Source organism: Zosterops lateralis (assembly GCF_965231275.1).
Source record: "Zosterops lateralis genome assembly, chromosome: W".
Lineage (NCBI taxonomy): Eukaryota > Metazoa > Chordata > Aves > Passeriformes > Zosteropidae > Zosterops > Zosterops lateralis.
The window spans coordinates 20,116,858-20,143,986 of record NC_139801.1 but is presented as its reverse complement, the minus strand read 5'-3'; the positions used below and the strand labels follow the sequence as shown (position 1 = coordinate 20,143,986).

Genomic DNA, 27,129 nt, shown 5'->3' with positions numbered 1-27,129 from the left:
TGATGCTGCACTCACCTGACAACATTTCCTGGGCTCTCAAGTACCCAATGCTGCTGTTCCTGTTTCCTGTCACTCTAGGTCACATCACTGCACCACCCACATCTGTAAAACACACTGCTGAGCTCCTTTTCAGTAAGAGAAACCAGAGCCCTCTCTGCATTTCTATTCCTGATACAATCTGTACAAAACACCAGCTGTTAATTTGATTTCTAGATAAAAGATTATTATTTTTTTAAACAGAACTTCTGTTCACATCCAGTCCCTATCTGTCATTGCTTTTGCAATTAAATAATTGGGTTTGCTTCTAAACATTCCTCCAAGTGTTTCTTGTTTCCATATTAAATACAACCTGCCAATAGCTGGAGCTGCAATTTGGAGTTTTTGTATTCAGAGGCTTCTATTGAGATTCAACTGCCTTTTGTTCACTTACAAGAAAAGATGTTTTAGGAAGGAATACATCTTCATATTTTGTAAATAGAATAATGGACCATTAAATACCTCTCTGGAGCAGATCCCAGCTTCCATCTGGGTTCATGGCACTCCTTAGAACATCAGTGAAGTCAAACAAGAACCTGGCAATGTGTGTAAATTTAACGGATCTGTCTAAAAGTATTGTACAGTTATTGGCTGAGGAAGTCTAATTAGAAGTTCCTAATTCCTTTTTGAAATTCATTTTACTATATTCCTCCTTAATCCTTGGAAGTAAAAAAAAAAACAATTAAAAACATTTTAAGAGCTCCTGTTTTCATTTAAAAGCTGTGCTATATTCAAAATCTGTAGTCCTAAACCCTACAAAAGTTATTTTATGCTAGAGAACACAAACTGTTGAAACAATATTTTTCAAATGTACTCTAACCTTTATCCTTAAAAGGTTCATTTATAAGTTCATTTTCTAAAAGTCCTCAGCAATCTAAAGTTGCAGCCATCATGCTTAAAGATGACAACATGCAATTAAAATCCACAGATTCCCTTACACTTCTATACATGTAATTCTCAGAGATTCTGAGATATTTTGATCTTGTGGCAGGCTTTAGGATAATTTCTCCATTTTTCCACCATCCATGAGCCTCTTTAAAACAAAGAAATGAACATGCAAGCATGAATTTGGTCTCTTTGTTCTTCAATAAACATGAGCTGCAAAGAAACTGCAGGGCATGGGAGATGTGCTTTGGAAAAGTTACATCAAGATTTGAACTATTTTTGTCCTGTTCTAACTCCTCTTGAGTTTGCTACAACTCTAGTCATGACTACAAAGGCCAGAGGACACTTCCAGCAGCTGAAGGCCCTAAACAAAATTTATGGGTGGGTTTGTTGTTGTTTTGTTTGAGTTGGTTTTAAAATTATTTCTTTTTAAAATAAAATGTTACCTCCAGTTATAGAGACTTTAAACAGTTTAAACCTTTGCTTCCCTGAAAATGCCAACAGGTTTTTCTAAGTAAGGGATTCTAGCCACATACAAGAACTGAAAATTGTCTGGAAAATGTTTCTACTGACATCTGGAGGGCAAAATGTGCTCCAAAATCAGGCACTGGACAGACTGGACAGCAATCAAGGGAAGAATTGCTTCAGCACAGGAACTGTGGTGCTCTAAGGGGTTTCAAAAGGAACAATTGCTTAAGAAACACAAGGTGCTTTCTGTTATATTACTCATCTCCCCTGCCTTCTAATAATTTATTTAATGTTAAGTCTTACTTTTATTTACAACAGCTTATTGTATTCATCCTGAAAGGAAATAACAGGGCAGGTGTGAAGGCAAAGCAAGTTTGAAAGCATCCCAGGAAATTGCAGAGCTGGAGAAGAAAAACTCCCAAGGATGGCAAGCAATGAGCTGTGTCTAGAAAGTCATCAGTGATAATTCAAAAACAATCTTGATAGCATGTGAAGCTTCAGTGCCAAAGACCACAGTTGTGCAGACCATTTCAGAGAGCTCTCTGAACATTAAGCGTTCCTGGGAAATGCAAAATCCCACAGCCTTCTGTTCTTCTGGATGACAAACAAAAGCCCCAAGAGACCGCAGTGTACTGAAGCCTTTCAGGATGTTTTTCCTTCAAATCTATACAGGTGTGCATTGTGAGGATGATTTTTTTTTTTTTTTTCATTTTAAAGGGAACACGTTTCTAAAATAACATAATAGGAAAAAAAGCCATTATTGCTAGTGTTCCCTCAGGAGAGGGAGAAATAATTCAGCTTGGAGGGCCCCAGCATTTTCTGTTCTGTGATAAGGTTCCATTGTCAGCTAACCTGGCTTTGAGCTCTGTAAGAATTATGTCCAAAACAGAATGGGACAGAGAACCCAAAACACACATGGCAAGAGAGGAAGGTCTCAGTGGGTATTTAAATGCTGAGGTGTTTGCAAAATGTGGTCACTCAGAGGACAAGGCCAGCCCTGCAGGGCCACCAGCCCCTGCCCCAGGCTGGGCTGCAGTGCCTGACCACAGGGACTCAGGCAAGGACAAAAGGCTTTTCTGCTTCTCCCTCCCATGATACAATTTCATCCTCCAGATCAGTCTATACAGAATTAGAGTTCTGCAGACCTTGGACAGCACCTCCCCACACTGAGGAGCAATCCCCCTGAAACAGGCTTTGTGTTCCACTGCCTTGCTTGGTGTTTGACTATTCCATCCTTTCCCCTCCTGTCCTACCAAGAAGGGCTTTAGCACAAATGCAATTCCAGCAAACTGCTAAAGCTGCTTTATACAGGTTCTCCCCCTCAGTGCTACAGAACTTTCTGATTCTTTTAACAACACATTTTAAGAGATTTTCCTAAGAAGTTTAAGGACAACTCAGAAATTGATTCATATCTGTTTACTGAGATGATGAGCTGCTACTCCTTTAAAACAAAATCATGATTGTCTTCAGTGAAAAGATATCTTTTTTTTGAAATGTATATTCTTTAGTAATATTGTTTCTATTATCAACAGAAAGTAAATATTCAGAAGACTCCATAAACGTCATTCTAGCTTCCTTCTGAGTGGTTACCCATCAGGAGAAAAAAATGAAACTTCTAGTAAATCTCCCTTTAAGGTTTACACTCTGGTAAAGTAGATTTAAAAATAAAATAAGCTTTTGTCAAAACCATCTTGTAATAAACAGATTTTACAAGTAAAGAAATTGCCAGACATCTTTGGAATGTCTGACAGGAATGATAAAATATTTTTTCAGGAGTGAATCATCAGATCTAGGTGGTTTTTCTTGTTCTGATTTGGTTTTTTTGGTAGTTTTTTTTTTTTTTTTTTTTTTTTTTTTGGGGTGGTTTGTCTTGTTTTGGGTTTTTTTGGTAAGGAAATAAATAATTTCCAAATTGTTGATTCAACATCTTGCTGGATTTTAATCAGCCCCCAGTAATGTTGGAATTTGCTGTTGTTCTCAGACTCAAATTCTGCTCTATGAAGTCATAAGGACCTTTTGGGTCCTCCATCCCATTCTGTTTTGGACATAATTCTTACAGAGCTCAAAGCCAGGTGAGCTGACAATGGAAACTGATCACAGAAAAGAAAATGCTGGGGCCCTCCAAGCTGAATTATTTCTCCCTCTCCTGAGGGAACACTAGCAATAATGGCTTTTTTTTTCCTATTATGTTATTTTAGAAATGTGTTCCCTTTAAAATGAAAAAAAAATCATCCTCACAATGACTGAACATTTTCTCTATTTCAGTGTGGTATGTCTATTTTAATTTGTAATTAAAATTTGTAGGGAAAAAAGCAGGAAGGCTGACATTCCACTCCAGTAATATATTCACAGAATTACAGACACATAGACAGTGTTGTAAAATTTTATGAACTCGCCTTATAATTATTTAAATAGAATCTTCTTCATCAACAGAAGAAACACCCAATGCAACAAAAAAATGGAAGGAAAAAAAAGCAGAAATCACAGAGAAAATGGTAAGTGAATGTAATGTAGATCTAAGGAAGAACTCTAGCATCTTTGTTATTTTTAGACCTTGTCCTGGGTTGCAGTGTAGGATGTACACAAAGTATTTATTCTATCACCATCTTCATGAACTGTTGAAACCAGGTGGGCTAGTGTTTTCCCAAGCCCCCTGCCTCTTCTGCTAATGGCCCATTAATGCCTTTGGGGTGTCTTCTGCTAATGACTTTTGGGGTGTCTCCTGCTAATGGCCCATGAGTCACAGGTAACTCCCTCCAGGGGTTATCTCTGTTAATGGGCCATCAAGGACCCATTTCACACTTCTCATGCTATTGTGAGATGCTCTGCCCAGGGGGAGGAGCCAAGCATTCTCACCTGGATATAAGCTGGTATGTGGGACAGTGCAAGGGCACTTATCCACTGGATTCCCAGAGGACCAGAGCTCCCAGACCTTTCTACAGGATCACTGCTTCAGGAAGAGCACCTCACCTGAACTGCTTCCACCATCCTGCTCAGGTTGTATTCTGACTCTGTCAGTGATCCTTTGTGTTATTGTATTTATTTTATTTTACTTTTACCTTTTTACCTTTCTTCTTATTAAATTATATCTCTGACTTGGAGCCTCTCATTCATTTTGCTCTCAAACCACAACATTTTTTGGCGTCCAACGTGGGGCAGAGGCACTGAGAAAAGTCAGAACTACAGTTTTGTATCTGAGAAGACACCTGTTTGCTATGATGCTCAACATGCTTACATGTGTCTTATACCTATCTCTCTATATTTTTCCACACATGGAGTACTATCTGCCGGTCTTAATGCTCCTGCCTAGACCAGGGTATGGTACTAAAATTGCCTTATTGGTCTACTATGTCCATTGTTTGATAAACTCCGAGGCAATGAACAGCATTCAAAATATATACCCAGTTTTGGATTTGTGTCCTGGTCTAGGATGCTACATCTGGGGCCTCAACAATCTCACTCAGCCCCTGTGGGGAGGAGTAAAGAATGATTTTTTCCAGCTTTTTAGGCACCACACAGAAGTTTTTGAAAACATTGAGTACCCTCTGGATGCCAAGGACAGTATTATGTTATTGTCATCCCTGCTTTCTCTTCTCTGCACAGCCCTTTGTTTTTTCTGCACCATACTTAGGAACAAAACACTACCTGGTGTGATCCAGCATGTTCCTAAGGAAGAGGAAGAGGGAAAGAGAAGCAAAGCAACACCATCATCTACACAGACTATTGCAGAGGAGAAAGAAGCCAAAAGTGAATCAACAGTGTCTGCATCTACACAGACTGTCACAGAGGAAAAGGGAACCAAAGGCAAGGCAACAGTGTCCTCATCTACACAGACCACCACAGAGGAGAAAGAAGCCAAAAGTGAGGCAACAGTGTCCACATCTACGCAGACTGTCACAGAGGAGAAAGGAACCAAAGGTGCCGTCAACATCTCCACACAAACCGTTACTGAACTGGAACAACCTAAACCAATAGCAGTTGCCACCACTCAGAAAAAGAAGTCAAGGAGCAAATCAGTCCGCGTAGTGACTGACGAGGATGCAGCAGGACCTTCGCAGCCAGCAGAGGAGACAGAGATAGAGATTATTACTCGCTCTCTATCCCTGGGTGAGTTGCGTGACCTACGAAGGGAATTCACCCGCCAGACCAACGAGTCCATCTTGACCTGGCTGCTCCGCATCTGGGACGCTGCAGCCAATGACACCATTCTGGATGGAATTGAGGCCAGGCAACTGGGATCGCTGTCCCGGGATGTGGTCATTGACCAGGGGATTGGGAAAACCCAAGAACCTCTCAGCCTCTGGCAGCGACTGCTAACAAGTGTGAAAGACAGATATCTTTGTAAAGAAGACCTCCAAGTGCACCAAGGCAAATGGAGCACAATAGAACAAGGTATCCAATGTCTGAGGGAATTGGCTGTGCTGGAGATCATTTTTTCAGAAAACGAGAGATTTCCTAAAAACCCAGATGATGTCCAGTGCACATCACGGATGTGGCTGAGACTTGCACAGCTTAAACCAGAGATGCACTCATGTTACCTGGCAACACTGCAATGGAGGGAAGGTGAGGACAAGGTGGGTGTCTTGGCTAATAAATTAAGAATTTATGAGGACACTGTCACCGCCCCAGTTCGCACCCATGTCTCGTCTGTGGAAACGCGACTGGCTGAGCAAGTCCGGAGCTTGATTGAAGAAGGCCATCAGAAATTAAAAGAACTTAAGGAAGAAATTTATCATATCTCACCAGAGCCGACGAGAGTCTCTGCCATTAGGAGCAGGCGTCCCCCAGCCAGGGAGAGAGGATACACACCACGAGGTAACCTCTGGTCTTTTCTTTGAGAGCATGGAGAAGACATGAAGAAGTGGGATGGAAAACCCACCTCCTCCTTAGCAGCCCGGGTACGTGAACTGAAAAGAGGAACACCTACCACAAGAAGCCCATCTAGAATCAAGGTTGCCCCAGTCTCTCAGAACTCCAGACGGTACAGGAATGATGATATGACTGATCCTCTGGAAGGGACCTCAGAAACATATGTACAGGAGGAGAACAATGTATGCCATGACCAGGAATAGGGGTGCCCTGCCTCTAGCCAGGAAGAGGAAAGGGATAATCGGATCTACTGGACTGTGTGGATCCGATGGCCTGGCACATCTGACCCACAAGAATATACGGCGTTGGTTGACACTGGGGCCCAATGTACCATGATGCCATCAAGGTATGTAGGAACAGAATCCATCTCTATTTCTGGGGTGACAGGAGGGTCCCAGGAACTGACTGTATTAGAGGCTGAAGTGAGTTTAACCGGGAACGAGTGGCAAAAACACCCCATTGCAACTGGTCCAGAGGCCTCATGCATTCTTGGCATAGACTATCTCAGGAATGGATATTTCAAAGACCCGAAGGGATATCGCTGGACTTTTGGGATAGCCGCAGTTGAGAAAGAAAACATCAGACAGTTGAATACTTTGCCTGGTCTCTCAGATGACCCCTCTGCTCTGGGACTGCTCAGAGTCGAAGAACAACAGGTCCCAACTGCCACAACAACAGTACACCGCCGCCAATACCGCACTGACAGAGACTCTGTGATTCCCATACATGAAATGATTCGTAAACTAGAGAGCCAAGGGGTGGTCAGTAAGACTCATTCACCTTTCAACAGCCCAATATGGCCTGTGCATAAGTCCAGGGGAGAATGGAGACTGACGGTGGATTACCGTGCTCTGAATGAAGTCACGCCACCACTGAGCGCTGCTGTGCCAGACATGTTAGAGCTTCAATATGAGCTGGAGTCCAAGGCAGCAAAGTGGTATGCGACCATTGACATTGCCAATGCCTTCTTCTCCATTCCTTTGGCAGCACAGTGCAGGCCCCAGTTTGCTTTCACCTGGAGGGGCGTGCAGTACACCTGGAACCGACTGCCCCAGGGGTGGAAACAGCCCCACCATCTGCCATGGGCTGATCCAGGCTGCACTGGAGAAAGGTGAGGCTCCGGAACATCTGCAGTACATCGATGACATCATCGTATGGGGAAACACCCCAGGGGAGGTCTTTGAGAAAGGAGAGAAGATTATCCAAATTCTGTTGAAAGCTGGTTTTGCCATTAAACGAAGTAAGGTTAAGGGGCCGGCTCAAGAAATCCAGTTCCTGAGAGTCAAGTGGCAAGATGGACGTCGCCAAATCCCCACAGAGATAATAAACAAGATCACTGCCATGTCCCCACCTACCAACAAGAAGGAAACACAAGCTTTCCTAGGTGCCATAGGCTTCTGGAGGATGCATATTCCTGAGTATAGTCAGATTGTGAGCCCTCTCTATCTGGTTACCCACAAGAAGAACGATTTCCACTGGGGCCCTGAACAGCAACAAGCCTTTGTTCAGATCAAACAAGAGATTGCTCACGCAGTAGCCCTTGGCCCAGTCAGGACGGGACCAGATGTGAAGAATGTGCTTTACTCTGCAGCCGGGAACAACGGTCTGTCCTGGAGCCTGTGGCAGAAGGTGCCTGGGGAGACTCGAGGCCGACCATTGGGATTCTGGAGCCGAAGTTACAGAGGCTCCAAAGCCAACTACACTCCCACTGAGAAGGAGATCTTGGCCGCCTATGAAGGAGTTCAAGCTGCCTCAGAAGTGATTGGTACTGAAACACAGCTGCTTCTGGCACCCCGATTACCAGTGCTGGGGTGGATGTTTAAAGGAAAGGTTCCCTCCACACATCACGCCACTGACACCACATGGAGCAAATGGACTGCTCTCATCACACAGTGCGCCCGTATTGGAAACCCAAATCGCCCTGGTATTCTGGAAGTTATAACAAACTGGCCAGAAGGTGAGAATTTTGGATTATCGTCTGAAGAAGAAGAAAAGCAAGTAACGCGTGCCGAGGAAGCCCCACCATACAATGAGCTACCGGAGACTGAAAGACGATACGCTCTCTTCACTGATGGTTCCTGTCGAATTGTAGGCGCTAATCGGAAATGGAAGGCTGCAGTTTGGAGCCCCACACGACAAGTTGCACAGGCTACTGAGGGACAAGGTGGATCAAGTCAGGTTGTAGAGCTTAAAGCTGTCCAGCTGGCTTTGGATATTGCTGAACGAGAGAAATGGCCGAGGCTCTATCTCTACACTGACTCATGGATGGTAGCTAATGCTCTGTGGGGATGGCTGAATCGCTGGAAAAAGGCCAACTGGCAGCGCAGAGGAAAACCCATCTGGGTCGCTGACATTTGGCAGGACATCACTGCCCGAGTAGAGACTGACCGTGAAAGTTCAACACGTGGACGTACACGTACCCAAGAGCCGGGCTAATGAGGAGCATCACAACAACGAGCAGGTGGACAAAGCTGCCAAGGTGAAAGTATCACAGGTGGATCTGGACTGGCAGCACAAGGGAGAACTGTTCCTAGCTCGTTGGGCCCATGATGCCTCTGGTCATCAGGGAAGAGATGCGACATACCGATGGGCCCGTGACCGAGGCGTGGACCTTACTATGGACAGCATCTCCCAGGTCATCCACAACTGTGAAACCTGCGCTGCAATCAAACAGGCCAAGCGAGTGAAGCCTCTGTGGTATGGTGGACGATGGCTGAAGTACAGGTATGGGGAAGCCTGGCAAATTGACTACATCACCCTTCCCCAAACCCACCAAGGAAAGCGCTACATGCTGACCATGTTGGAAGCCACCACTGGATGGCTGGAAACCTACCCTGTGCCTCATGCCACTGCCCGGAACACCATCCTGGGCCTGGAAAAACAAGTCCTGTGGAGACACGGCACCCCTGAGAGAATTGAGTCGGACAACGGGACCCATTTCAAAAACAGCCTTATAAACACCTGGGCCAGAGAACATGGTATTGAATGGATATATCACATTCATTATCACACATCAGCTGCCGGAAAAGTTGAACGGTGCAATGGACTACTAAAGACTACCCTGAAAGCACTTGGCGGGGGGACCTTCAAGAATTGGGAAATGAACTTAGCCAAAGCTACCTGGATGGTCAACACCCGAGGGTCTATTAATCGAGGTGGTCCTGCCCAGTCTGAACCCTTGCACACAGTGGATGGAGATAAAGTCCCTGCAGTGCATATGAAAGGCATTTTAGGGAAGACTGTTTGGATTAATCCCGCCTCAGGAAAAGGCAGACCCATCCGTGGGATTGTCTTTGCTCAAGGACCTGGTCACACCTGGTGGGTAATGCAGAAAGATGGGGAAACCCATTGTGTACCACAGGGAGACTTAATTTTAAGTGAGAACAGTGTGTAACATTTTATTCTCTATGTGTATGCATATCTTTGTAAGAATGTATTGATTTGGATATGATGTAGATGGTAATAGAATAAGGGGTGGATTATGTCCTGGGTTGCAGTGTAGGATGTACACAAAGTATTTATTCTATCACCATCTTCATGAACTGTTGAAACCAGGTGGGCTAGTGTTTTCCCAAGCCCCCTGCCTCTTCTGCTAATGGCCCATTAATGCCTTTGGGGTGTCTTCTGCTAATGACTTTTGGGGTGTCTCCTGCTAATGGCCCATGAGTCACAGGTAACTCCCTCCAGGGGTTATCTCTGTTAATGGGCCATCAAGGACCCATTTCACACTTCTCATGCTATTGTGAGATGCTCTGCCCAGGGGGAGGAGCCAAGCATTCTCACCTGGATATAAGCTGGTATGTGGGACAGTGCAAGTAGCACTTATCCACTGGATTCCCAGAGGACCAGAGCTCCCAGACCTTTCTACAGGATCACTGCTTCAGGAAGAGCACCTCACCTGAACTGCTTCCACCATCCTGCTCAGGTTGTATTCTGACTCTGTCAGTGATCCTTTGTGTTATTGTATTTATTTTATTTTACTTTTACCTTTTTACCTTTCTTCTTATTAAATTATATCTCTGACTTGGAGCCTCTCATTCATTTTGCTCTCAAACCACAACATTTTTAAGCCACAACAGACCTCCATCTGGAAGGCACTGTACAGTGTGTATATAGATTTTAAATAACAATATTATGACATTATATACTTCCATGAGAGGGTAAAGAAAGTGAGCTAATGCTCACACTAATAGATGTATTAGTGATAATATTCTTACAAAATCTTATATCAAAGGCTATTATATCACTCTTTCCACCAAAAGAGAAATCAGGTGTATAACATGCAGAGATCTTCTAACGAGACACAACAAATAATCTCAAAGGTTCACTTCTGCAGTGCGTTTTGAGGATGGCTAAATAAAACCAACGCTTTTAAGGTTGGTGTCTGGTTTTTACAGAATAAAGGCAATTCTAGGATTTGAAACTAGTTCCTCAAAATACAGGACTCTCAGAATTATTATTAATGTACATCATCAATAGCTCACATCTGTTTTTAGTCATCATTAAAAATAACTTCACCCTAATTGCCGCACCCTTTAAAATATAACAGCATTGAAACTGAAACAACCTAGCAATGCAATTGTCCTACAATTAACCAGCATGGATAGTGTTCAGGATGTGAGAGAAATTCTGGAACTACATACATTACAAATGTACCAGCTCAGCTACATTATGTTGAAGCAATAATGTGCAATAATTAGATGAACCACCTGTGCTGAAGTTTCAGGAATGCAATGGAGATACCAACAGGAAATTGGGTTTGAAATTATGATTGACCAGGTCTCAACATAGCTCCTGAAATTCCAACTTGCCTGCAGCACAACACTGAATGCACCCTGACAAAGTGCATCGTCATACAAAGCCAGGCCTGCAGTCTTTTAAGCCCAATACATGGTGAATAAATGGGCAGAGATGCTTCGTAGAAAGATACAAAAAATCACAGTATAAAACCGGCCAACAACCTGCCAATACACAAAACAGCTCCCTAAAATGATCTCCTCCCAAATTCCTAGAAGCATATGAAATTGAGGACGAGGTGATATTACAAAATCTATACCACAAAACTGCTAACATTTTCCACTTGTAAGAAGCTGTAAAGATCAAAATCTAGTTTTGGGTATCACACCTCTGATGAGCACCATAACAATAGCAGAAATTTAAGCACAGAATGCAGGTTGCATTGTCCATTCCACACATGGTGTCCTCTGCAGAGCTTCTCCAAAAGCACTGCTGGCCTCGACCTGTCCCTCTGCCACTGCACACCTGTGCTAGATCTTTAACTTATCTTCACACAGATTATTCAACTAAAAACATCAGGAAAATAAAATTAGTTAAGGCAACTGAAATGCTGGCCTCTCACAGAATGACCTAACTAAGATGATATCAGCACTCTGGAACTGAGCATCATTATTCTGGGTGTGCTGAACAGAGAATCTTATTTTCTCCTGCTAATGCAACAAGGAAATGAGAAGTTTCATGGTTTGCTCTGTTACATCATAACCCATAGGGTAAATATTGTCTTTGCAGGAAGGAAACTAATTAAGTTTTTACAGTTCAGATGACAGCCACAATTAAGAACTCTGGGTCAGTGGCTCCATGCTGAGGTTGGGGGACTCAATTCTACACTGTGTGCCCAGAACAAGATGGAACAGAATGGAACAGAAATCCTCCCTATCTACAAAAAAAGCATTTGGACCTAATGTCACTTCACAATTAATTCCCTCCCAAGTCATACACTGCAACAGTGATTTTCATCTCTTTCCTTTCCATTTATTATGCATATATATTAAAATATTAAAGCCAATGTCCTTTACCTCAGTAAACAGTACTGTGGGAGAAAATTTATCAAAAATAAGTTTTTCACAATAATTGCATGATTACAGTGTCAGCACTGACAAAGAAAACTCAAATGACCAAATGCAAATTAAGTTAGCCTTGCATACCGTTCATTACTACTCATGTAGTTGGTAAATAAATGCATGAATATCCTTTTTCTGCATGTGAAAGAAGTTCCTCTAACTTCAGCTACTGCATAAAGATGCAGCCAAAACTCAGCTATCAATCTCTGGTAATGGAGGCCTTCCCATCTAGCAGGACATAGCTCATTAAAATAAAACAGTTTTCAGATTCAGTGTGAATTAATAAATAAATAAATTCAGAATGGTGAGTGACTTCCAGCTTGTACAAAATCCTCCTACGTGACCTCGGCAGCCTCCGCCTGGATCACTCTTTTTGATAGGCTGGTTACTGTGAAGAATTCCCTGGTTCTTTGTTTTATTTCTAAAAATCTATTTCACAACACAGGACATTCAAAGAGGCTTTTGGATTTCTAAGGGCTTTTAGGAGGTTCAGAGGCAACTGTGCCAAATCAACTCTAAGAGAAAGAAGCTCCATAATAAACACTGTGTGTGACTCTAGAGCTGTTCTGGGTGCCTGCAGAGTCCTGTGATCAAACAAAACAAAACAACTTTAAAGAAATAAACATAAATACAAATATGCATGAAAATTTAAAATTAAATACGATACTCAATTTCAAGGTCTGAAGCAACTGGCACAGTTCTGCACCTGTCTGGCACAAGCTCAGATGTTCTGTGGTACAACCTGCAAATGCTATGAGGCTGCAGAAAAATCCTCAGTGGAACTCCCATCATCATTCATGGGCAGTGGGTTTTTACTTTAAAAGGCACACAAATTTAGAATTTCCTATTTTTGGATCTTAGGGCAATTTAACGAATAAAGTAACAGCAGTGCTGATTTTTAAAAATGCTGAAACTTGAAAAATATTCTGGAACTTTACAGGGAAAACTGTTCCCACTGCACTGAAATGCACTCTGAAGCACACTAATAAAAGCAAGGCATACAGAACTCTCCTTAGCCTGGGTAAGTAATAAAATGCTTTAGATGAACAAAAAACTCAGAGGTAATTAGTTACAATTACATAGCACAACAACTTTCTGAAGGACATTTAGCAGAACGTGCACATGGCTTTGTCATTTGATGGCACATTTTCATTTGTTCAGGAAACATTCTTCTATTGGGAAATAAGAATACATTAAATGGCAAATAACAACTTAGGTTTAGAGAAAGCAGCAGCAATAGATACAAAGTCCAGAGCTCACAATCCCATTTATCTGTGTCTGTTGAGTTCACCAAACATTTATAAACACTTGAGATGCTCTAGGCCAACACATGAACAATCTCCTGCATACCAAGATCAGCAAATCAATTTTAAAGACAACAAATCAATCTCCAGCACTTGCTTCAGAGAAGGGTAACACACCAACAGAGGTGAAAGCAATAATGCAAATGTACAGATTTCTCCAATTTCTGTCTTTCAGTCTGCCCAGTCTGTGGTCCTGAGGTGTTTCTAGAGCCTCCTCACTCCTTGCCTGCTCAAAGGAATGAGGTGTCCATCTAAAAATCTGGAGAATCCTGAGCAGGCTGGAGGCTGAAGCCTCTAGTCCTTTTTTGTCGACTTCTCCTCCATCCTGTTTGTAAGGAGAACTCCTCTGAAAACTCATAAAATCCAGGTTTGGGCTGCAAGAGACCTTAAAAATCATCTATTTCCAACCCCCTGTCATGGGCAGAGACATCTCTCCCTGTCAAGTAAAATCTCCACATATTAAAGCTGTTTCTTTCATGCCAGGCCACTAGAAAAATATATTATCTACCTACTCCTTTAATTACAAAAGCTATAAGACAAAATGCAGACACAGTAAAAATAGATTATACCACAAATACCTATTTTTAAACAACTTTGGGACTGTTTATGGAGCTCTCAGGATTCAGGTGATTTGATGAGATTCGATTTGAATGGCGCCCATATTTATATCTAGAAATAAAAGCAAACTTAAATCAACAATAATGCCATGATAGCAAAATGAGTAAATTTATTATTGGTGATCTTGTTTAGCTCTTGTTATTACAGACGTGGTAATTTTGAAGCACTTGGATCATGTGTGAGTCTCATTAGTCCACAAGACCTGACTGTAAGCAAAAATTCTCCATTGCGCAACTGAATAGCAAACATGCTTTTAAATACTCATCTCCTAAAAGTAAAAAATGTTTGAAAAGATGAAGTTTAAAATACAAACTGATTTTTAAACCTGAGACTAAATTTTTATAGTCTATTATGGATATTTCTAACTTCAAAACAGGTATTTAATGTTAAGGATCTGTTCCTCTTGAAAGACATTTTATTGAGCACAAATTCAGTGCACCTCCCACTTCCTTGCATTTTAACATTTATGATATTCTCACCAATTCACAGATGCAAGCATATCAAACACAGCTTATTTAGACAACTGTCACATCCAGAATGACTGACAATGCTTTCAGCAAAGTAAATTTGCTTTGACTGAAGGTTTTTATTTGAATGTGGTTCCCAGAAACCCAACTCACCCTCCAGATTTTATTTAATATAATCAGTGCAAAGGTAAAATTAGTTTAGCAAGGTAGACAAGCAAGAGTGAGTCTTTAAGCACAGCTGTATCTCCAAGAAGAAGACACAGAAATATTCCTAAGTGATAACCTTTTATTAGAATTCTGATTCAATGTAAAATATCCACCTACTTAAACCCATATTTTAAATTAAAATGTCTGAATGCCACGTGAAAATTATCAAATCATTAAAAAATAGGAACACTCCATTGCCACAACTCCTTTTTCTCTTGCAAAAGTTAAACAAGGAGTGGAAGCTCTTCAGATGGCTCCCACCCAAGATACAAATCAGATGCTGAAACTGAACCAGGAAGGTTCATTGTCTCCCTTTCACTCTCAAGGTGTACTCCTAGTATGGAAATAATGACAGAGAAGCAATTGATTTGATTTTGATGCAGGAATTAAAAACTAATTGAAAATGTGTGCTAAGAGAGCACAGGAAATCCTCAAGAAATTCACTGAGATCTAAAGCAGAAGAACCTTCATCCATGTCCTTTGCAGCACTGCATTCCCACAGAAACAATGGCCCAGAGCATCAGGGAGGTTGCCAGAGTTTGTATATATGGGAGAGGGCACTGGTTATTACCATTTCTTAAAGAAATTAAATTCCATGGCAAAAAAACTTAGAAACTTAATAGAAAGAACCTTAGCAGAATAGTTAGCTCTGTGCAGAAATTTGTTTAAGCTAATTTAGAGAAAGAATTATTCCTGAATTGGTCGTCTTTTAATAATTTCATACCCCAGGGCCAGGAAAAAGCGCAGAGATTATGGTGCAGCAGTAGTGCTGGATGCAGATTTTAATGGCACCCTGTGATAAATGCCACCCAACACTGTTCTTTATTATACCAATATTGCCAAACTTGCAAAATACAAGTGTATTTTTGGAAGAGAAACCAACATTTCTAGAAACTGATTTCTAATTATTATTATATCGGCTCTATAAGCAAAGCAATTCACTGAAAGGACAATCTCTCTCCCTAAAATCCAATGGCTAGAAACAAAGGTGGTGTAATGAGCTCAGGAGAGAGAAACCACACAATGCTTTTGCACATTGAGAAGTCTACAGAAGAAAGAACACATAAAAATAGAACAAAATGTAAAACTAGAGGAGGGGGGCAGGGATTTATTATTATTATTTCCATGACCTGATAACAAAACCATTTTACTGGAAAAGTCTGGGGTTGTGATGCAACCCATTAAAGCATAGCTTTTCATCTCCAGGCTTAGCAAACAAATATAATGCACTTAAACATATCTGAAATGGGCATTATTTTTCTGAACCTGTCTGTACATTTCACCATTTGATTTTTGCCCAGCAGGAGTACCACAATGTTGAGCAGGCCTCCTGTGTTCTAGAGGAACAGAGCACCATTCCCTTCCCTTCTTAACCTCTTACCCAGTCTGAATTTGATTGGAAATATTTTAAAGACATAACCATGGAAGCACAAATAGTCTACAAGGTACAACAGCAACCCCTGTAAAAAAGGCAAATTGAAGAGGTGGAATGACACTTTTGGGCTGGTTGTAAGCCTGTAGTAATTGGAGCTCTGTTATTCAAATTAATTAATCCCTCCCAGGTCCAACTCACTCACCTAAAGCCAGCAGGGAACACACACAGGTTTTTTTTTTGGCTTTTTTTCTTTTTGCAGAGTTGTGGGGTTTGAACCAAACTGATCAAAAATGCCACCAGTGGTGATACTACAGTTTGTTCCTTTTGAGTTAAATTTCCTTTGTGAAACTACTGGAAGAAAACACAACAAAAGCTAAATTTCCATGATCATCTGGTTGCATCCACTGTGAGGGAGTGAAACCTCTCTGGTTTTAATTTTCACCATGAGAAGATGCAAACAGAATAAGCAAGTTTGGGAAAAGACAGATCTAGAGCACATACACGAAAAATGTACAAAAGTGAACTTACTGTATTGCTGAGTGGTATTGGGGGGATTTTCTTTGTGGGTTTTTTAGGGGTTTGGAGAGGGGGTTTTTGCCTTTCTGTAGGGGCCACCTGTTACTAAGTAATTAGCAAAACTACAAAAAGTAAGCAAGCAGAAGTTTTTTATCCTTGCTAAACGACAGCCACAACTGACACAGGAAAATGAGATCTGCGTCCAAACAGAAAACAATAGATTTTCCTCTCAGACCATAATGTGTAACCAAAACAAGTTCAAACCCAAAACTTTGCTGGACAAGTCTAACTTTGGAAATAGCAGCACCTTTTTTTATTCCCATGAGTGTCCCAAACCCAAGCTGATTCCAGAGGAGTTCAGCTCTAATAATGCACAGAAAACTCCTGCACTGTGCACTGCCCACAGACAAAATTATTCTATTTGCTATACAATTGCCAATCACAACCACACGACCCAGCAAGCCCAGAAATCCCCTAAATCTCTTTTCCATGCCTTTTGTTTCCTTTTTTCCCCCTTCCACTGAACCACAGAAGGCATGGAGTTACTTGTTTATTCCAATCTCATTGGCTGGAACTCTGCAGGACAGAGGAGCACCAAAGAGGGAACTGTCATCGTTCCTTCTGTTTTTGAAGGAGAGATGTGGAAGTTTATAAATGTGGTCCCAGGTTTTTCATGCTGTAGTTCACTGCTTAGAAATGTCACAGCCATATTTTCAGGCACCTTTTGGTGTGTAGACGAGTTACTCACTAGATGTCACGTATGTTTCTAAACCACATGAGAAAATTTACCTAGAAGTTTAAATGAGATATTTGACTGGGACTAATATTTATTGCCTCCCATTCTCAATTTTTAGCTACCCCTGAAAATTTTACTTTATGGCCTTCTTCTCTTATAGAGCACTTACAGTTGGCCAGAGTTTGGAATTGGAACACCCAGTCCTTTTCTCACAATGAGTTCTCCAAAGTCAATCAGCTCCTTAAATTTAAAAGCTAGGCCCCACTGGAACATCACCTGACTCAATAAAATTCCAAACACAGAAGTCAAAGTTACTACATAAACCAGATCAGTCAAAGGTGTGGAGGCGGATAAGCCTGCCAGGCTTCTGTCCTGGAGGAAAGCCCCTTGAATGGAATGTGATAAGCTCATCTCAACCTCCTCCCTGGGAGAGAGGACTTAGATGAGGCAGTTCTCTCTCAGGTCAGGGGAAAGCACCCATACTGCTCTGATATACCTTTCCAACCCATTGGTTCTTCCCCTTTGGTACCACCTCTGCTTTACTCCATAAATACCCAGAGTTCACCCTGCTCAGATAGGGAGTTGCTGTCCCTGGCCATCCCTTCACAGGATAATAAAAGCTACTCTGTGGAATCGCTACACTGTGAGGATTCACGAGAGTGAGACAGACTTAATTAGCATATCTAGTCTGGTGACTAGGATGCCCTGGCGAGGACAAACAGAACTTTGAGCTTATGAGAAGATGGGATTAGAAACCTGCTTAAGGAAGAAGATTCAATCAACTCCCTACGATGAAGATGTTGAAAAATGCATGAATTGTTTGTATGATCTTTTAACCTAATTATTGTAGTGAAAATTATTAACCTTACTGAAATGGTATATAAGTTCTTGGAAAACCTGAGTAAAATCGAATTCTGATCATTGTCAGTCTTCCCGTCTCTCCATCAATCGCTGATACTACACGGCACTTCTGTCTCTGTCCCTGAGTCGGCCTGGGATAACCTCGCAAGGCAGAGCTGAAATCACTGCTAAGAGCTGATTCACTTGCAGCCCCTGGCTGCGCCTTGCTGAGGCTGCCTGGTGGCCAGAGACTGCCCAAGACCCCTAGATAGGCTGTCTCTAGCAAGACATCTCTCTCTGGGAAGATTGCAGTTATCCGGTTCAGACTACAGACTCCACAGCTGTTCACTCAAAGGGATTTTTAATTAGCTCTGTCTCCTAGTTTTGCTGAGGAGTCCCTGGTTTTGACCCAGGTTCAATCATCTTCTCGGTCTTCTCAGCTGCAGCAGATTTTGTGCAATCTTCTCTGGTCCCTGGGAAGCTTTGCTTTGTCACCACTTGGTGACAAATGTCTCCTCAAGTCACCATACAGATATAGCATCTCTCAAAATGATACTTCTCAAGATAGGGAAAAAAAATCAAATTTTGATCGAGGAGTTCTTTCACGTCTGATCTGAGAGCAGAAACAAGTCCTGAATTAAGAATGATACTGGAACTGTAGCAGAATTGACTTCATAGTATGAACAAATCAAGTAGCTTATTTTTATTTTTTTCATAAAATCATGTATTTGGCAAATTCAAATTATGCACTACCTTTGCTATTAAAGAGGGTAACAGAATTTGCCTTTACTCTTCTGTTCCTCTAAAAAAAGTAATCAGCCAACATGAAGCTAACCCTAGCTCACTGAGGATCAGGTGGATAAACACGGCTTATTTGTGACTCTCTTTTGCCAAACATATCTGTGGGGATGCTGGAATTGTTTTACAAGTTCTAGTTATAGGTTTAGTATAGTTTTTAATTGTAACTTTACTGTAGTTTTTTAGCTACCTTAAGTGGGCCCCCTATCCTGGAATGTGTTCTTATCAAAAAATGATAAGAGTTTCCAAGACAACCCGAGACTGTCTCCCATTGGTCCCTCCCTGGGATGAGTCCCTACCCATCCTTTCCAATGTATCTTCCCCCTCTCTGTCCATCAATTATCTCCAAGGTCCGAAGGTTCGGCCAGTGGTTGGTGGATCCCCCAGGGACCCCTCCCCAATTTACCTTGATTTGTTAGTGTTTATGTAATTCAGTTGGCATTTGCCACCTTGCTTTGTTTTATTGGTTTATAACTTGTATCCACGCCCCAAATTGTTTTGGACAAAAACTCCCTGCAGCCCAGGTTCGGGGTCTCTCTCCTGAGGCCCCAGGCCTGGGGCCAGGGGCTTCCCTGTGACCCCTGAATAAAACCTTTGTTCCCCGAGCCTCGAGAGTTTCTCCTCTTTCAAACCACGGCCGTGACAGCAAAGGTAAAGGTGCTGCAGAGCCAAGAACCCACACAACAGTTCTGTTGAGGCGTATCAGAGCTAGCAGGTGGTCCAGCCAAACACCGGGCGGACCAGAGAAAGATACGCACCCCAACATATTGGTGCCCAACGTGGGGCCTGCAGACGCCTTTCGATCTCGCTGTGGCGTGGGGGCCGACACGGAGGCCCGAGAAAGGCTCGGACCCTGTGACCCAGAAGTCTTCTGAGTGGACGTCGCTTTGCCGTGTCCCGAGGCTTTCGGTGCTCTGCACACCACCGGGGTTGCTCAAAAAGCGCCCCTGGTGGACGAAGGGAACAGCTCCTGCCCAGAGGAGTCCCCTTCGGCTTGTGGTTGCCCCAGCAACGTCGTCGTCCCAGTGTCCCCAGGGCTGGGTGAGTATATTCCTCAAAGGGAGGGGAAGATACCCACCACAGAGGCTTGGAAAAGCCTCAGGGATCTAGGTTGCACAACCCCTGGAAGGGAAGGAGGGGGGACCGTGGGTCCACCCCGACCAGAGGCCCTTTCCCCCAGGAAGGGAAGCCCACAGGGGGATTTGGGGTGGGTGTTGCTGGGAAGGGGTGGTGGAAAAAATAACAGCTAGTTCGGAATGGGAAACGGACTAAACACCACCCAGAAAGAGGTTTTTCAAAGTTTAATTGGAGTTTTAATTGTCACCAAAGTTAAATACTCAAAAAAGGAATTAAAAAAGTTTATTAGATACCTGTTTTTGCATTTTCCGAATGTTGATTCGGACCAAGTTAACAGCGTTTTGTTTTGGGAAAATGTTTCAAAAAAGTTAGAACAGTTAGCGAAGTCAGGAGATGTCCTAGCTTCAAAATTTGCATTTTGGCCATGGCAGATAAAAGCCGCTTTAAAAGAAATCAGAGGAATGCAAGAAAACAAAGTTGCATCCTCTCAAAGCATTCCCTCAGCCCCATCCCCCCTTCCCCCTCCCTCTGCCTCTCCCAAGTCTCCCAAGTTCCCCAAGTCCCCCCTTTCCCCTCCCTCTGCGTCTCCCAAATCCCCCAAGTCTCCAAAAACCCCACCGGGAATTCTTAAAAACGCAGTGACCCCCCCCAGGGTCCCCCTGTCCGGGTGCTTTAAGGATTCCAAGGTCCCCTTGCCCCTGCAGCCACGGCCGGGCTGCGAGGGGTTCCCGGGGCAGCCTGGCTGGCCAGGACGCCCAACCCCCCCCCCGTTACCCCTCTGATTTCCCCAGCTAACAAACTCAGAGTTCGTTTCTCGTTTGCCGAGGAAGACCAGCCCTCGACACCCCCGTTGGGGCCGGTGGCGAGAACGGCTGTGGGATTCTGCAAAAGGGAGACGCTGAGCCCCCCCCACTTTCAGAGAACAAAGAAAAGTGCCCCGACAATGGCGGCAGCCACGAGGAGCAGCCATCGTCTCTTTGTTCGCTTCCTCCCTCACCTTCTTGCCCCCAGAATCCCTTCCCCCCACCTCCCACCAACCCTCCCCTGTACCCGCCTCTCCTCTCCTCCCAAGGCTTGCCCCCGCTCCTTCCCCCGCCCCCGGAGTGGGGTGTGGCCGCCCCTTGCAGTGCGAGCGCCGCCCCACCTCCACCCCGAACCTCCCTTCTGCCGTCTCCGCTCCAGGAGTGGGGTGTTCCTGCTCCGTGCCGTGCAGGAGCCGCCCCACACCCGCCCCAACCCCTCTTCCCTCCCTCCACGTTCCCGGAGCCGAGCTGTCTCGAGCCGTGTGGCCCCAAGGAGGCTTCGCACCCACCCCAACCCCCCACCGCGCCGGCCCTGCTCCTGGGACCGGGAGGAGATCACCGCACAGCCCAAACTGCATGAGGCTGCCCCTTGCCGCCGCCTCTCTTGGAGCCGGCGGCGCCACAGCCACCATTCCCACCAGAGCCGCGGCCGCTCGCTTTCTCCCCCGCCTGCCTGGCCCCCCCTCCCCCACCTGCGTTCGTGGCGAGTCCCGCGCCCGTGTTCACGGCGGGTGCCGCAGCTCCCCCGCTCACCCCGCCCCCGCACGCGGCGAGTGCCGCCGAAAACTCCCCCCTCGTGCCGCGCGCCACGGCTGCTGCGACTTTCGCTTTCCCGGCGCCGCTGCCAGATGGAATGGACCACGCGGTCCTGGCTCCGCTTCCCCCCCGGCCGCTGCTGCCCCCGACCGTGGCGTGGAGCGAGGCGTCGCCCCTACCCCAGCCCGTCTTCCCGCAGCCCCCACGCGGCACGGACGGGGCGCCCCCATCCAACGTGGGCCCCCCCCACCAGCTGCTGCCGCTGCCGACAGGAGCATGGAGCCTGCAGCCCCCTCCCACCGCGGGAGTCCCACCGACGCCGCTCCCGCCCTACTCCCCCCCCGGTGACATGGTTTTCCCAACTGCACCCCCTCTGGGAGAAGCCCCCCTGAGCTCCCAGCCACCCGTGCCACAGGCAGGCTGGGTGCCAGCCCCAGCATACAGCTGGAGCCCCGAGACAGGCTGCGAGACGGCAGCTGCCCCAGAACCCGCAGCTGATGCTGCGACTGGGAACCAGAGGGAGGGAGTCAGAAGCCAGGGGGTGTGAACCCAGGTGATGTGCCCACAGTTACTCCAGTTACATACCGCCGGAGTCGGGGGCAGGAAACAACTGTTGCCACCTGGAGGGCATTGTCACAAACACTGGTCAAGGATCTCATGAAAGCCTTGAAGGAGTATGGGCGAGATAGCCCGTACTTTGAAGGCATGTTGTTTTCTTCCTTTGGTGGGATCACAGTTGTCCCATTCGATTTAAAGCAGATTTTCAAGTGCCTCTCAAGCAAAATGGAGTTTGAGCTTTGGGAGGTCACTTGGGGAAAACTGCTGAAGGCCGCCCTTCCAGGCCCGTTAGAGGATCCAACCACTGCCACTGACAATGCCGGCAACCCACTCACCCTAAATCACTTGTTAGGCGAGGGTGATTGGAAAACAGCCTCAGACCAGGCCACTGACATTCCCAAAAATGTCCTCGAGTTTGTAGCTGAACAAGCATGCAAAGCTTTTTTAAAAATGCAACCATATGGTCCCTCACAATGTTACCTAGAAATTTTTCAGGAACCACAAGAACCCTATGTCAAGTTTGTGGAGCGACTTGCATCAGCTGTGGAACAGCAGTTGGTTAGAGAAGGACAGAAACAAGTGATACAGCAGTTAGCATACTCCAATGCAAACGAGGAGTGCACTGCTGCCATAAACCTCATACCTAGAGAACCAGGTACAATACCTCTTCTCAAGGACATGCTTCAAGTTGTGAGTGCCACCGTCCTGCGTTGCAGAAAACCAGCCCCGAAAGAAGGGAAAACGCGCCCAAAAACCATTGTTGCTGCTGTGGAAACTCCAAAAACCCAGAAGATGCCCAAAACACCAGAGCCACACAGGAAGAACACTCCTGCATGAGCCGACCGCTCGTGTTTTCTGTGTGGAAAGAACGGTCACTGGACAACCAGTGTCCAATGAAGGGACGATTTGACAATTTTTAAAAAAAAGAAAGGGGAAATAAGGGAAGCGGGAACACAGAGAACACCAGAGAGCCAAAAAACTAAGTGGGGAGCGCAGAACTGCCCGGTGTGAAGATCCCAATCGGGCAGCCCAAACACCCCAAAAAGAAAAAAGGTCATCTAAATCAGATTTGTCTCTTTTTTCACAGGACCTGACAGAACAAGGGAAACCGAGGCACATAATATTGCCTGAGCAAACAGGATCCTTGACAACGACAGGTATGAGCCCTTTAGGCTCCAGTTGACTGAGCCTCTTCACCTGCGGGACAGTCAGTGGCAAACAGCCATGGTCTCAAAGGAACCCGGCACGTGGCACTTGGTGGAGACAAAATTTGTTGTCATCGGAGACTGTAACTTCACCGCCTCAGGCATAAAGATCGCCCCTGGGACAATAACAACTGACCCAGAGCGATTTGTTGTGTGGCTCCGCAGTGAAAACTCGCCCACCTTTTTACCAAAGGGGCAAATCATTGCCCAAGCCATCCCCTCCATGCAAGGACTTGCAGTCGAAGCAAGTCCAGAGGACAGTGCCACAGAAAGTGGCAAAGGAGAAAGCGACGAAGACACCACTGTCACTGTGGTAAAAAAGATAGGCTCAGACAGGCCAAAAGATTACTGTAAGCTCTCCATGGGTGGGGAATCTAAACTCCTTAAAGGAGCCTGGGACACAGCCGCTGATGTGACGCTTGTCCCAGAAAGGTTGTGGCCGTCAAATTGGGAACTGCAAGACATTGTCAAATATGTAAACGGTATTGGAGGTTTGCAATTGGCCAAACAGTCAAAGAAAGCAGTGACAATTGAAGGCTCGAAAGGGCAATTGGCCACTCTACGCCCTTTCGTTTTGGATTTTGAGGAACCTCTGTGGGGAAGATTTGATGTCCCAATGGAGGGGTCACAATTAGCATTCCTGACCCTCCAAAGGTTTTTCAGATAGCGGTTACTGAGGAACGCCCTATCCAGAAACTGAATTGGCGGTCAGACGAACCAGTCTGGGTAGAGCAGTGGCCGCTCTCTAAACAAAAATTAAAGGGACTCAATGAGCTTGTGGAAGAACAGTTGAAAAAAGGCCACATTGAGGAGACCACTTCGCCATGGAACTCCCCAGTGTTCGTCATTCAGAAAGCAGATAAGACCAGGTGGAGGCTCCTACACGACCTCCACAAAATTAATGAGGTAATTGAGGACATGGGATCCCTGCAACCAGGGATGCCCGCCCCAAGCATGCTCCCCGAAAACTGGAGTTTGACTGTCATTGATATAAAAGACTGTTTTTTCCACATTCCTCTCCACCCTGATGATGCCCCACGCTTTGCTTTCTCGGTGCCCACCTTGAACCGAGAGGCTCCACGAAAGAGGTATCAGTGGAAAGTTCTTCCTCAGGGTTTGAAAAATTCGCCTGTGATTTGTCAAAGGTATGTTTCTTCCCTGCTCGCACCTGTGCGTGCAGCGGTGCCCCAAGTAATAATCCATCATTACATCAACGATGTGTTGATTTCCGCACCAACAGATGACCTGTTGGCGCATGCAGTCGATCTCACAGTGTCTGCACTGGTTGCTGCAGGGTTTGAGCTGCAAGAATCCAAAATTCAAAAGATGCCACCCTGGAAATACCTGGGGCTTGAAATTGGAAGGAGGACCATTGTTCCTCAAAAATTGGAAATCAAGACCCAAATTCAGACCCTTGCAGATGCCCATCAGCTGTGTGGAGCTTTGAACTGGGTGAGACCTTGGCTGGGTCTTTCTACCGAAGACCTGGCCCCCCTTTTCGATTTGTTAAAAGGGGGAGCTGAACTGAGTTCACCCAGGACCCTCACCCCAGAGGCAAAGATTGCACTTGATAACATTCAACACGCATTGTCCACCAGACAGGCCAACAGATGTAAACCTGACCTGCCTTTGCGTTTTATCATCTTAGGAAAGCTGCCACACCTTTACGGGATGATCTTCCAATGGAACAGCAAAACCCTTCAAAAATCAAAGAAGGTCCAAAACATAGAAGATCCTCTCTTTATTATAGAGTGGGTCTTTCTGAGCCACCACAGGACCAAAAGAATGACAAAGCCACAAGAATTGATGGCTGACCTGATTCAGAAAGCCAGAGTTCGCCTTCGGGAACTGGCTGGTTGTGTCTTTGAGTGCATTCACATGCCAATCAAATTAAAATCCGGTCAAATTACAAAAGCAATGTTAGAGCATTTGCTTCAAGAGAACGAAGCACTGCAGTTTGCCCTAGATAACTACCCTGGCCAAATTTCTATTCATCGGCCTGCCCACATAATTTTCAATTCGGATGCCCAATTTCGATTGGAGTTAAAAAGTGCCCAGAGCAAGGAGCCTCTTAATGCTCTAACCGTCTTCACTGACGCGTCCGGAAAGTCCCACAAATCAGTTATGACTTGGCGGGACCCTCTCACTCAGCGGTGGGAATCAGATGTTGCTGAGGTGGAAGGATCGCCTCAAGTTGCTGAGTTGGCCGCAGTCGTTAGAGCATTTGAGACGTTCCCTGGACCTTTCAATTTGGTAACAGATTCAAGTTATGTTGCAGGGATAGTTTCTAGAGCAGAACATTCTGTGCTGCAGGAGGTTTCCAACGTCACTCTGTTTAAGTTGCTTTCTAAGCTGGTCAAACTGATTTCCCACAGGAAGCAATCCTTTTATGTGATGCACACCAGATCACACACAGAGCTCCCAGGGTTCATAGCAGAGGGAAACAGGAGAGCCGATGCTCTTGCTGCCCCTGTTGAGGTGACCTCGCTGCCAAATCGTTTTGAGCAAGCCAGAATCAGCCATCAGCTTCACCATCAAAACGCGCCAGGTCTGGTCCAGCAGTTTAACTTAACCCGTGACCAGGCCAAAGTGATTGTGACTGGCTGTCTACAATGTCACAAATGTGCTCTCCCAACCATGCCCACAGGCGTGAATCCCCGTGGTTTGTCCAGCTGTGAAGTGTGGCAGACAGACGTCACGCACTTTGCCCCCTTTGGGAGGCAGAAATACGTGCACGTCTCTGTGGACACGTTCTCTGGAGCTGTTTTCACTTCTGCCCACACAGGGGAGAAGGCTGGGGATGCTATCAAGCATCTCATCCAGGCTTTCTCTGTCCTGGGCATCCCAAAGTCCCTGAAGACTGACAACGGACCAGCGTACAAATCCAGGGAATTCTGCAGCTTTCTGCAGCAATGGGGAGTGGAAAACAAAACTGGCATCCCCCACTCTCCGACAGGTCAGGCGATCGTGGAAAGGACTCATCAGAACCTCAAAAGAGTCCTCAGCCAGCAGCAACCGATCCTCAAAATTGAACCACCATCCGTAAGACTAGCCCGTGCTTTGTTCACTTTGAATTTTCTTAACTGTTCCTTTGAGACCATGAACCCGCCGGTGACAAGGCACTTTCGGGGAAGCTCACAGTTAGAGCCCCGTGAAAGGCCAAAAGTCCTTGTCAAAGATCCAGAAACTTTGAGGATACAGGGTCCTCACGATTTGGTCACCTGGGGGCGTGGGTACACCTGCATCTCCACTCCCACCGGGTTACGGTGGATCCCCTCCCGCAATGTGAGACCCTATGTCCCCAAGACTTCAGAAACAAAAGTACCCCAGGTCACTGTGGCCTCCTAGAGAAGGAGGAAAAAGGAGGAAGAGGAAGCAGGCCCAGAGGCAAGTCCTCCTTGCCCAATTACTCTTCCCTCCTGGGTTTTCTGGCACGGAGAGGAAGCAGAAGAGCTGTTTCCTCCAGCTGAATGTTTTCAGTGGTTGTTTAACTGACCCCTTTTTTCTGAGTTACAGAACCGCAGTCCGGGTGATCAGCATGGAAGTCCGCAGCACAGCAGTTGTTGTCACCCTTGTGGTGCTGCTCAGTTTCCTGTCAATAACCATCCCCTGGATCATTCCACTGATGCTCGCAGTCTTTTTCCCCGTTCCTTACCCAAAGGTTTTTTCCTCATTTGTGGTGACAGAGCTTTCACAGGCATTCCTGTTCGACTGATCGGAGGCCCATGCACATTAGGCAAGTTGAGCCTGTTT

At 45.2% G+C, this 27,129-nt stretch overlaps 1 protein-coding gene across 10 annotated transcripts in view; it reads right to left on the bottom strand.

Moving 5' to 3' along the window:
* The window catches only part of LOC310922121 (protein diaphanous homolog 2-like), a gene marked incomplete at its 5' end in the record, with an annotated part of 248,534 nt that overhangs the window by 50,478 nt on the left and 170,927 nt on the right, over positions 1-27,129 (bottom strand). The window contains one exon of one of the 10 annotated variants that reach the window (XM_083882512.1): positions 12,067-14,089. The exons of 8 other annotated variants lie outside the window; for them this stretch is intronic. In XM_083882512.1, coding sequence (XP_083738638.1) covers positions 14,043-14,089 — 47 coding nt within the window. In that variant the 3' untranslated portion in view covers positions 12,067-14,042. Of the gene's footprint in view, positions 1-12,066; positions 14,090-18,478; positions 18,793-27,129 lie in introns of those variants that run through there. One more of the 10 variants, XM_083882513.1, reaches the window with a different exon arrangement.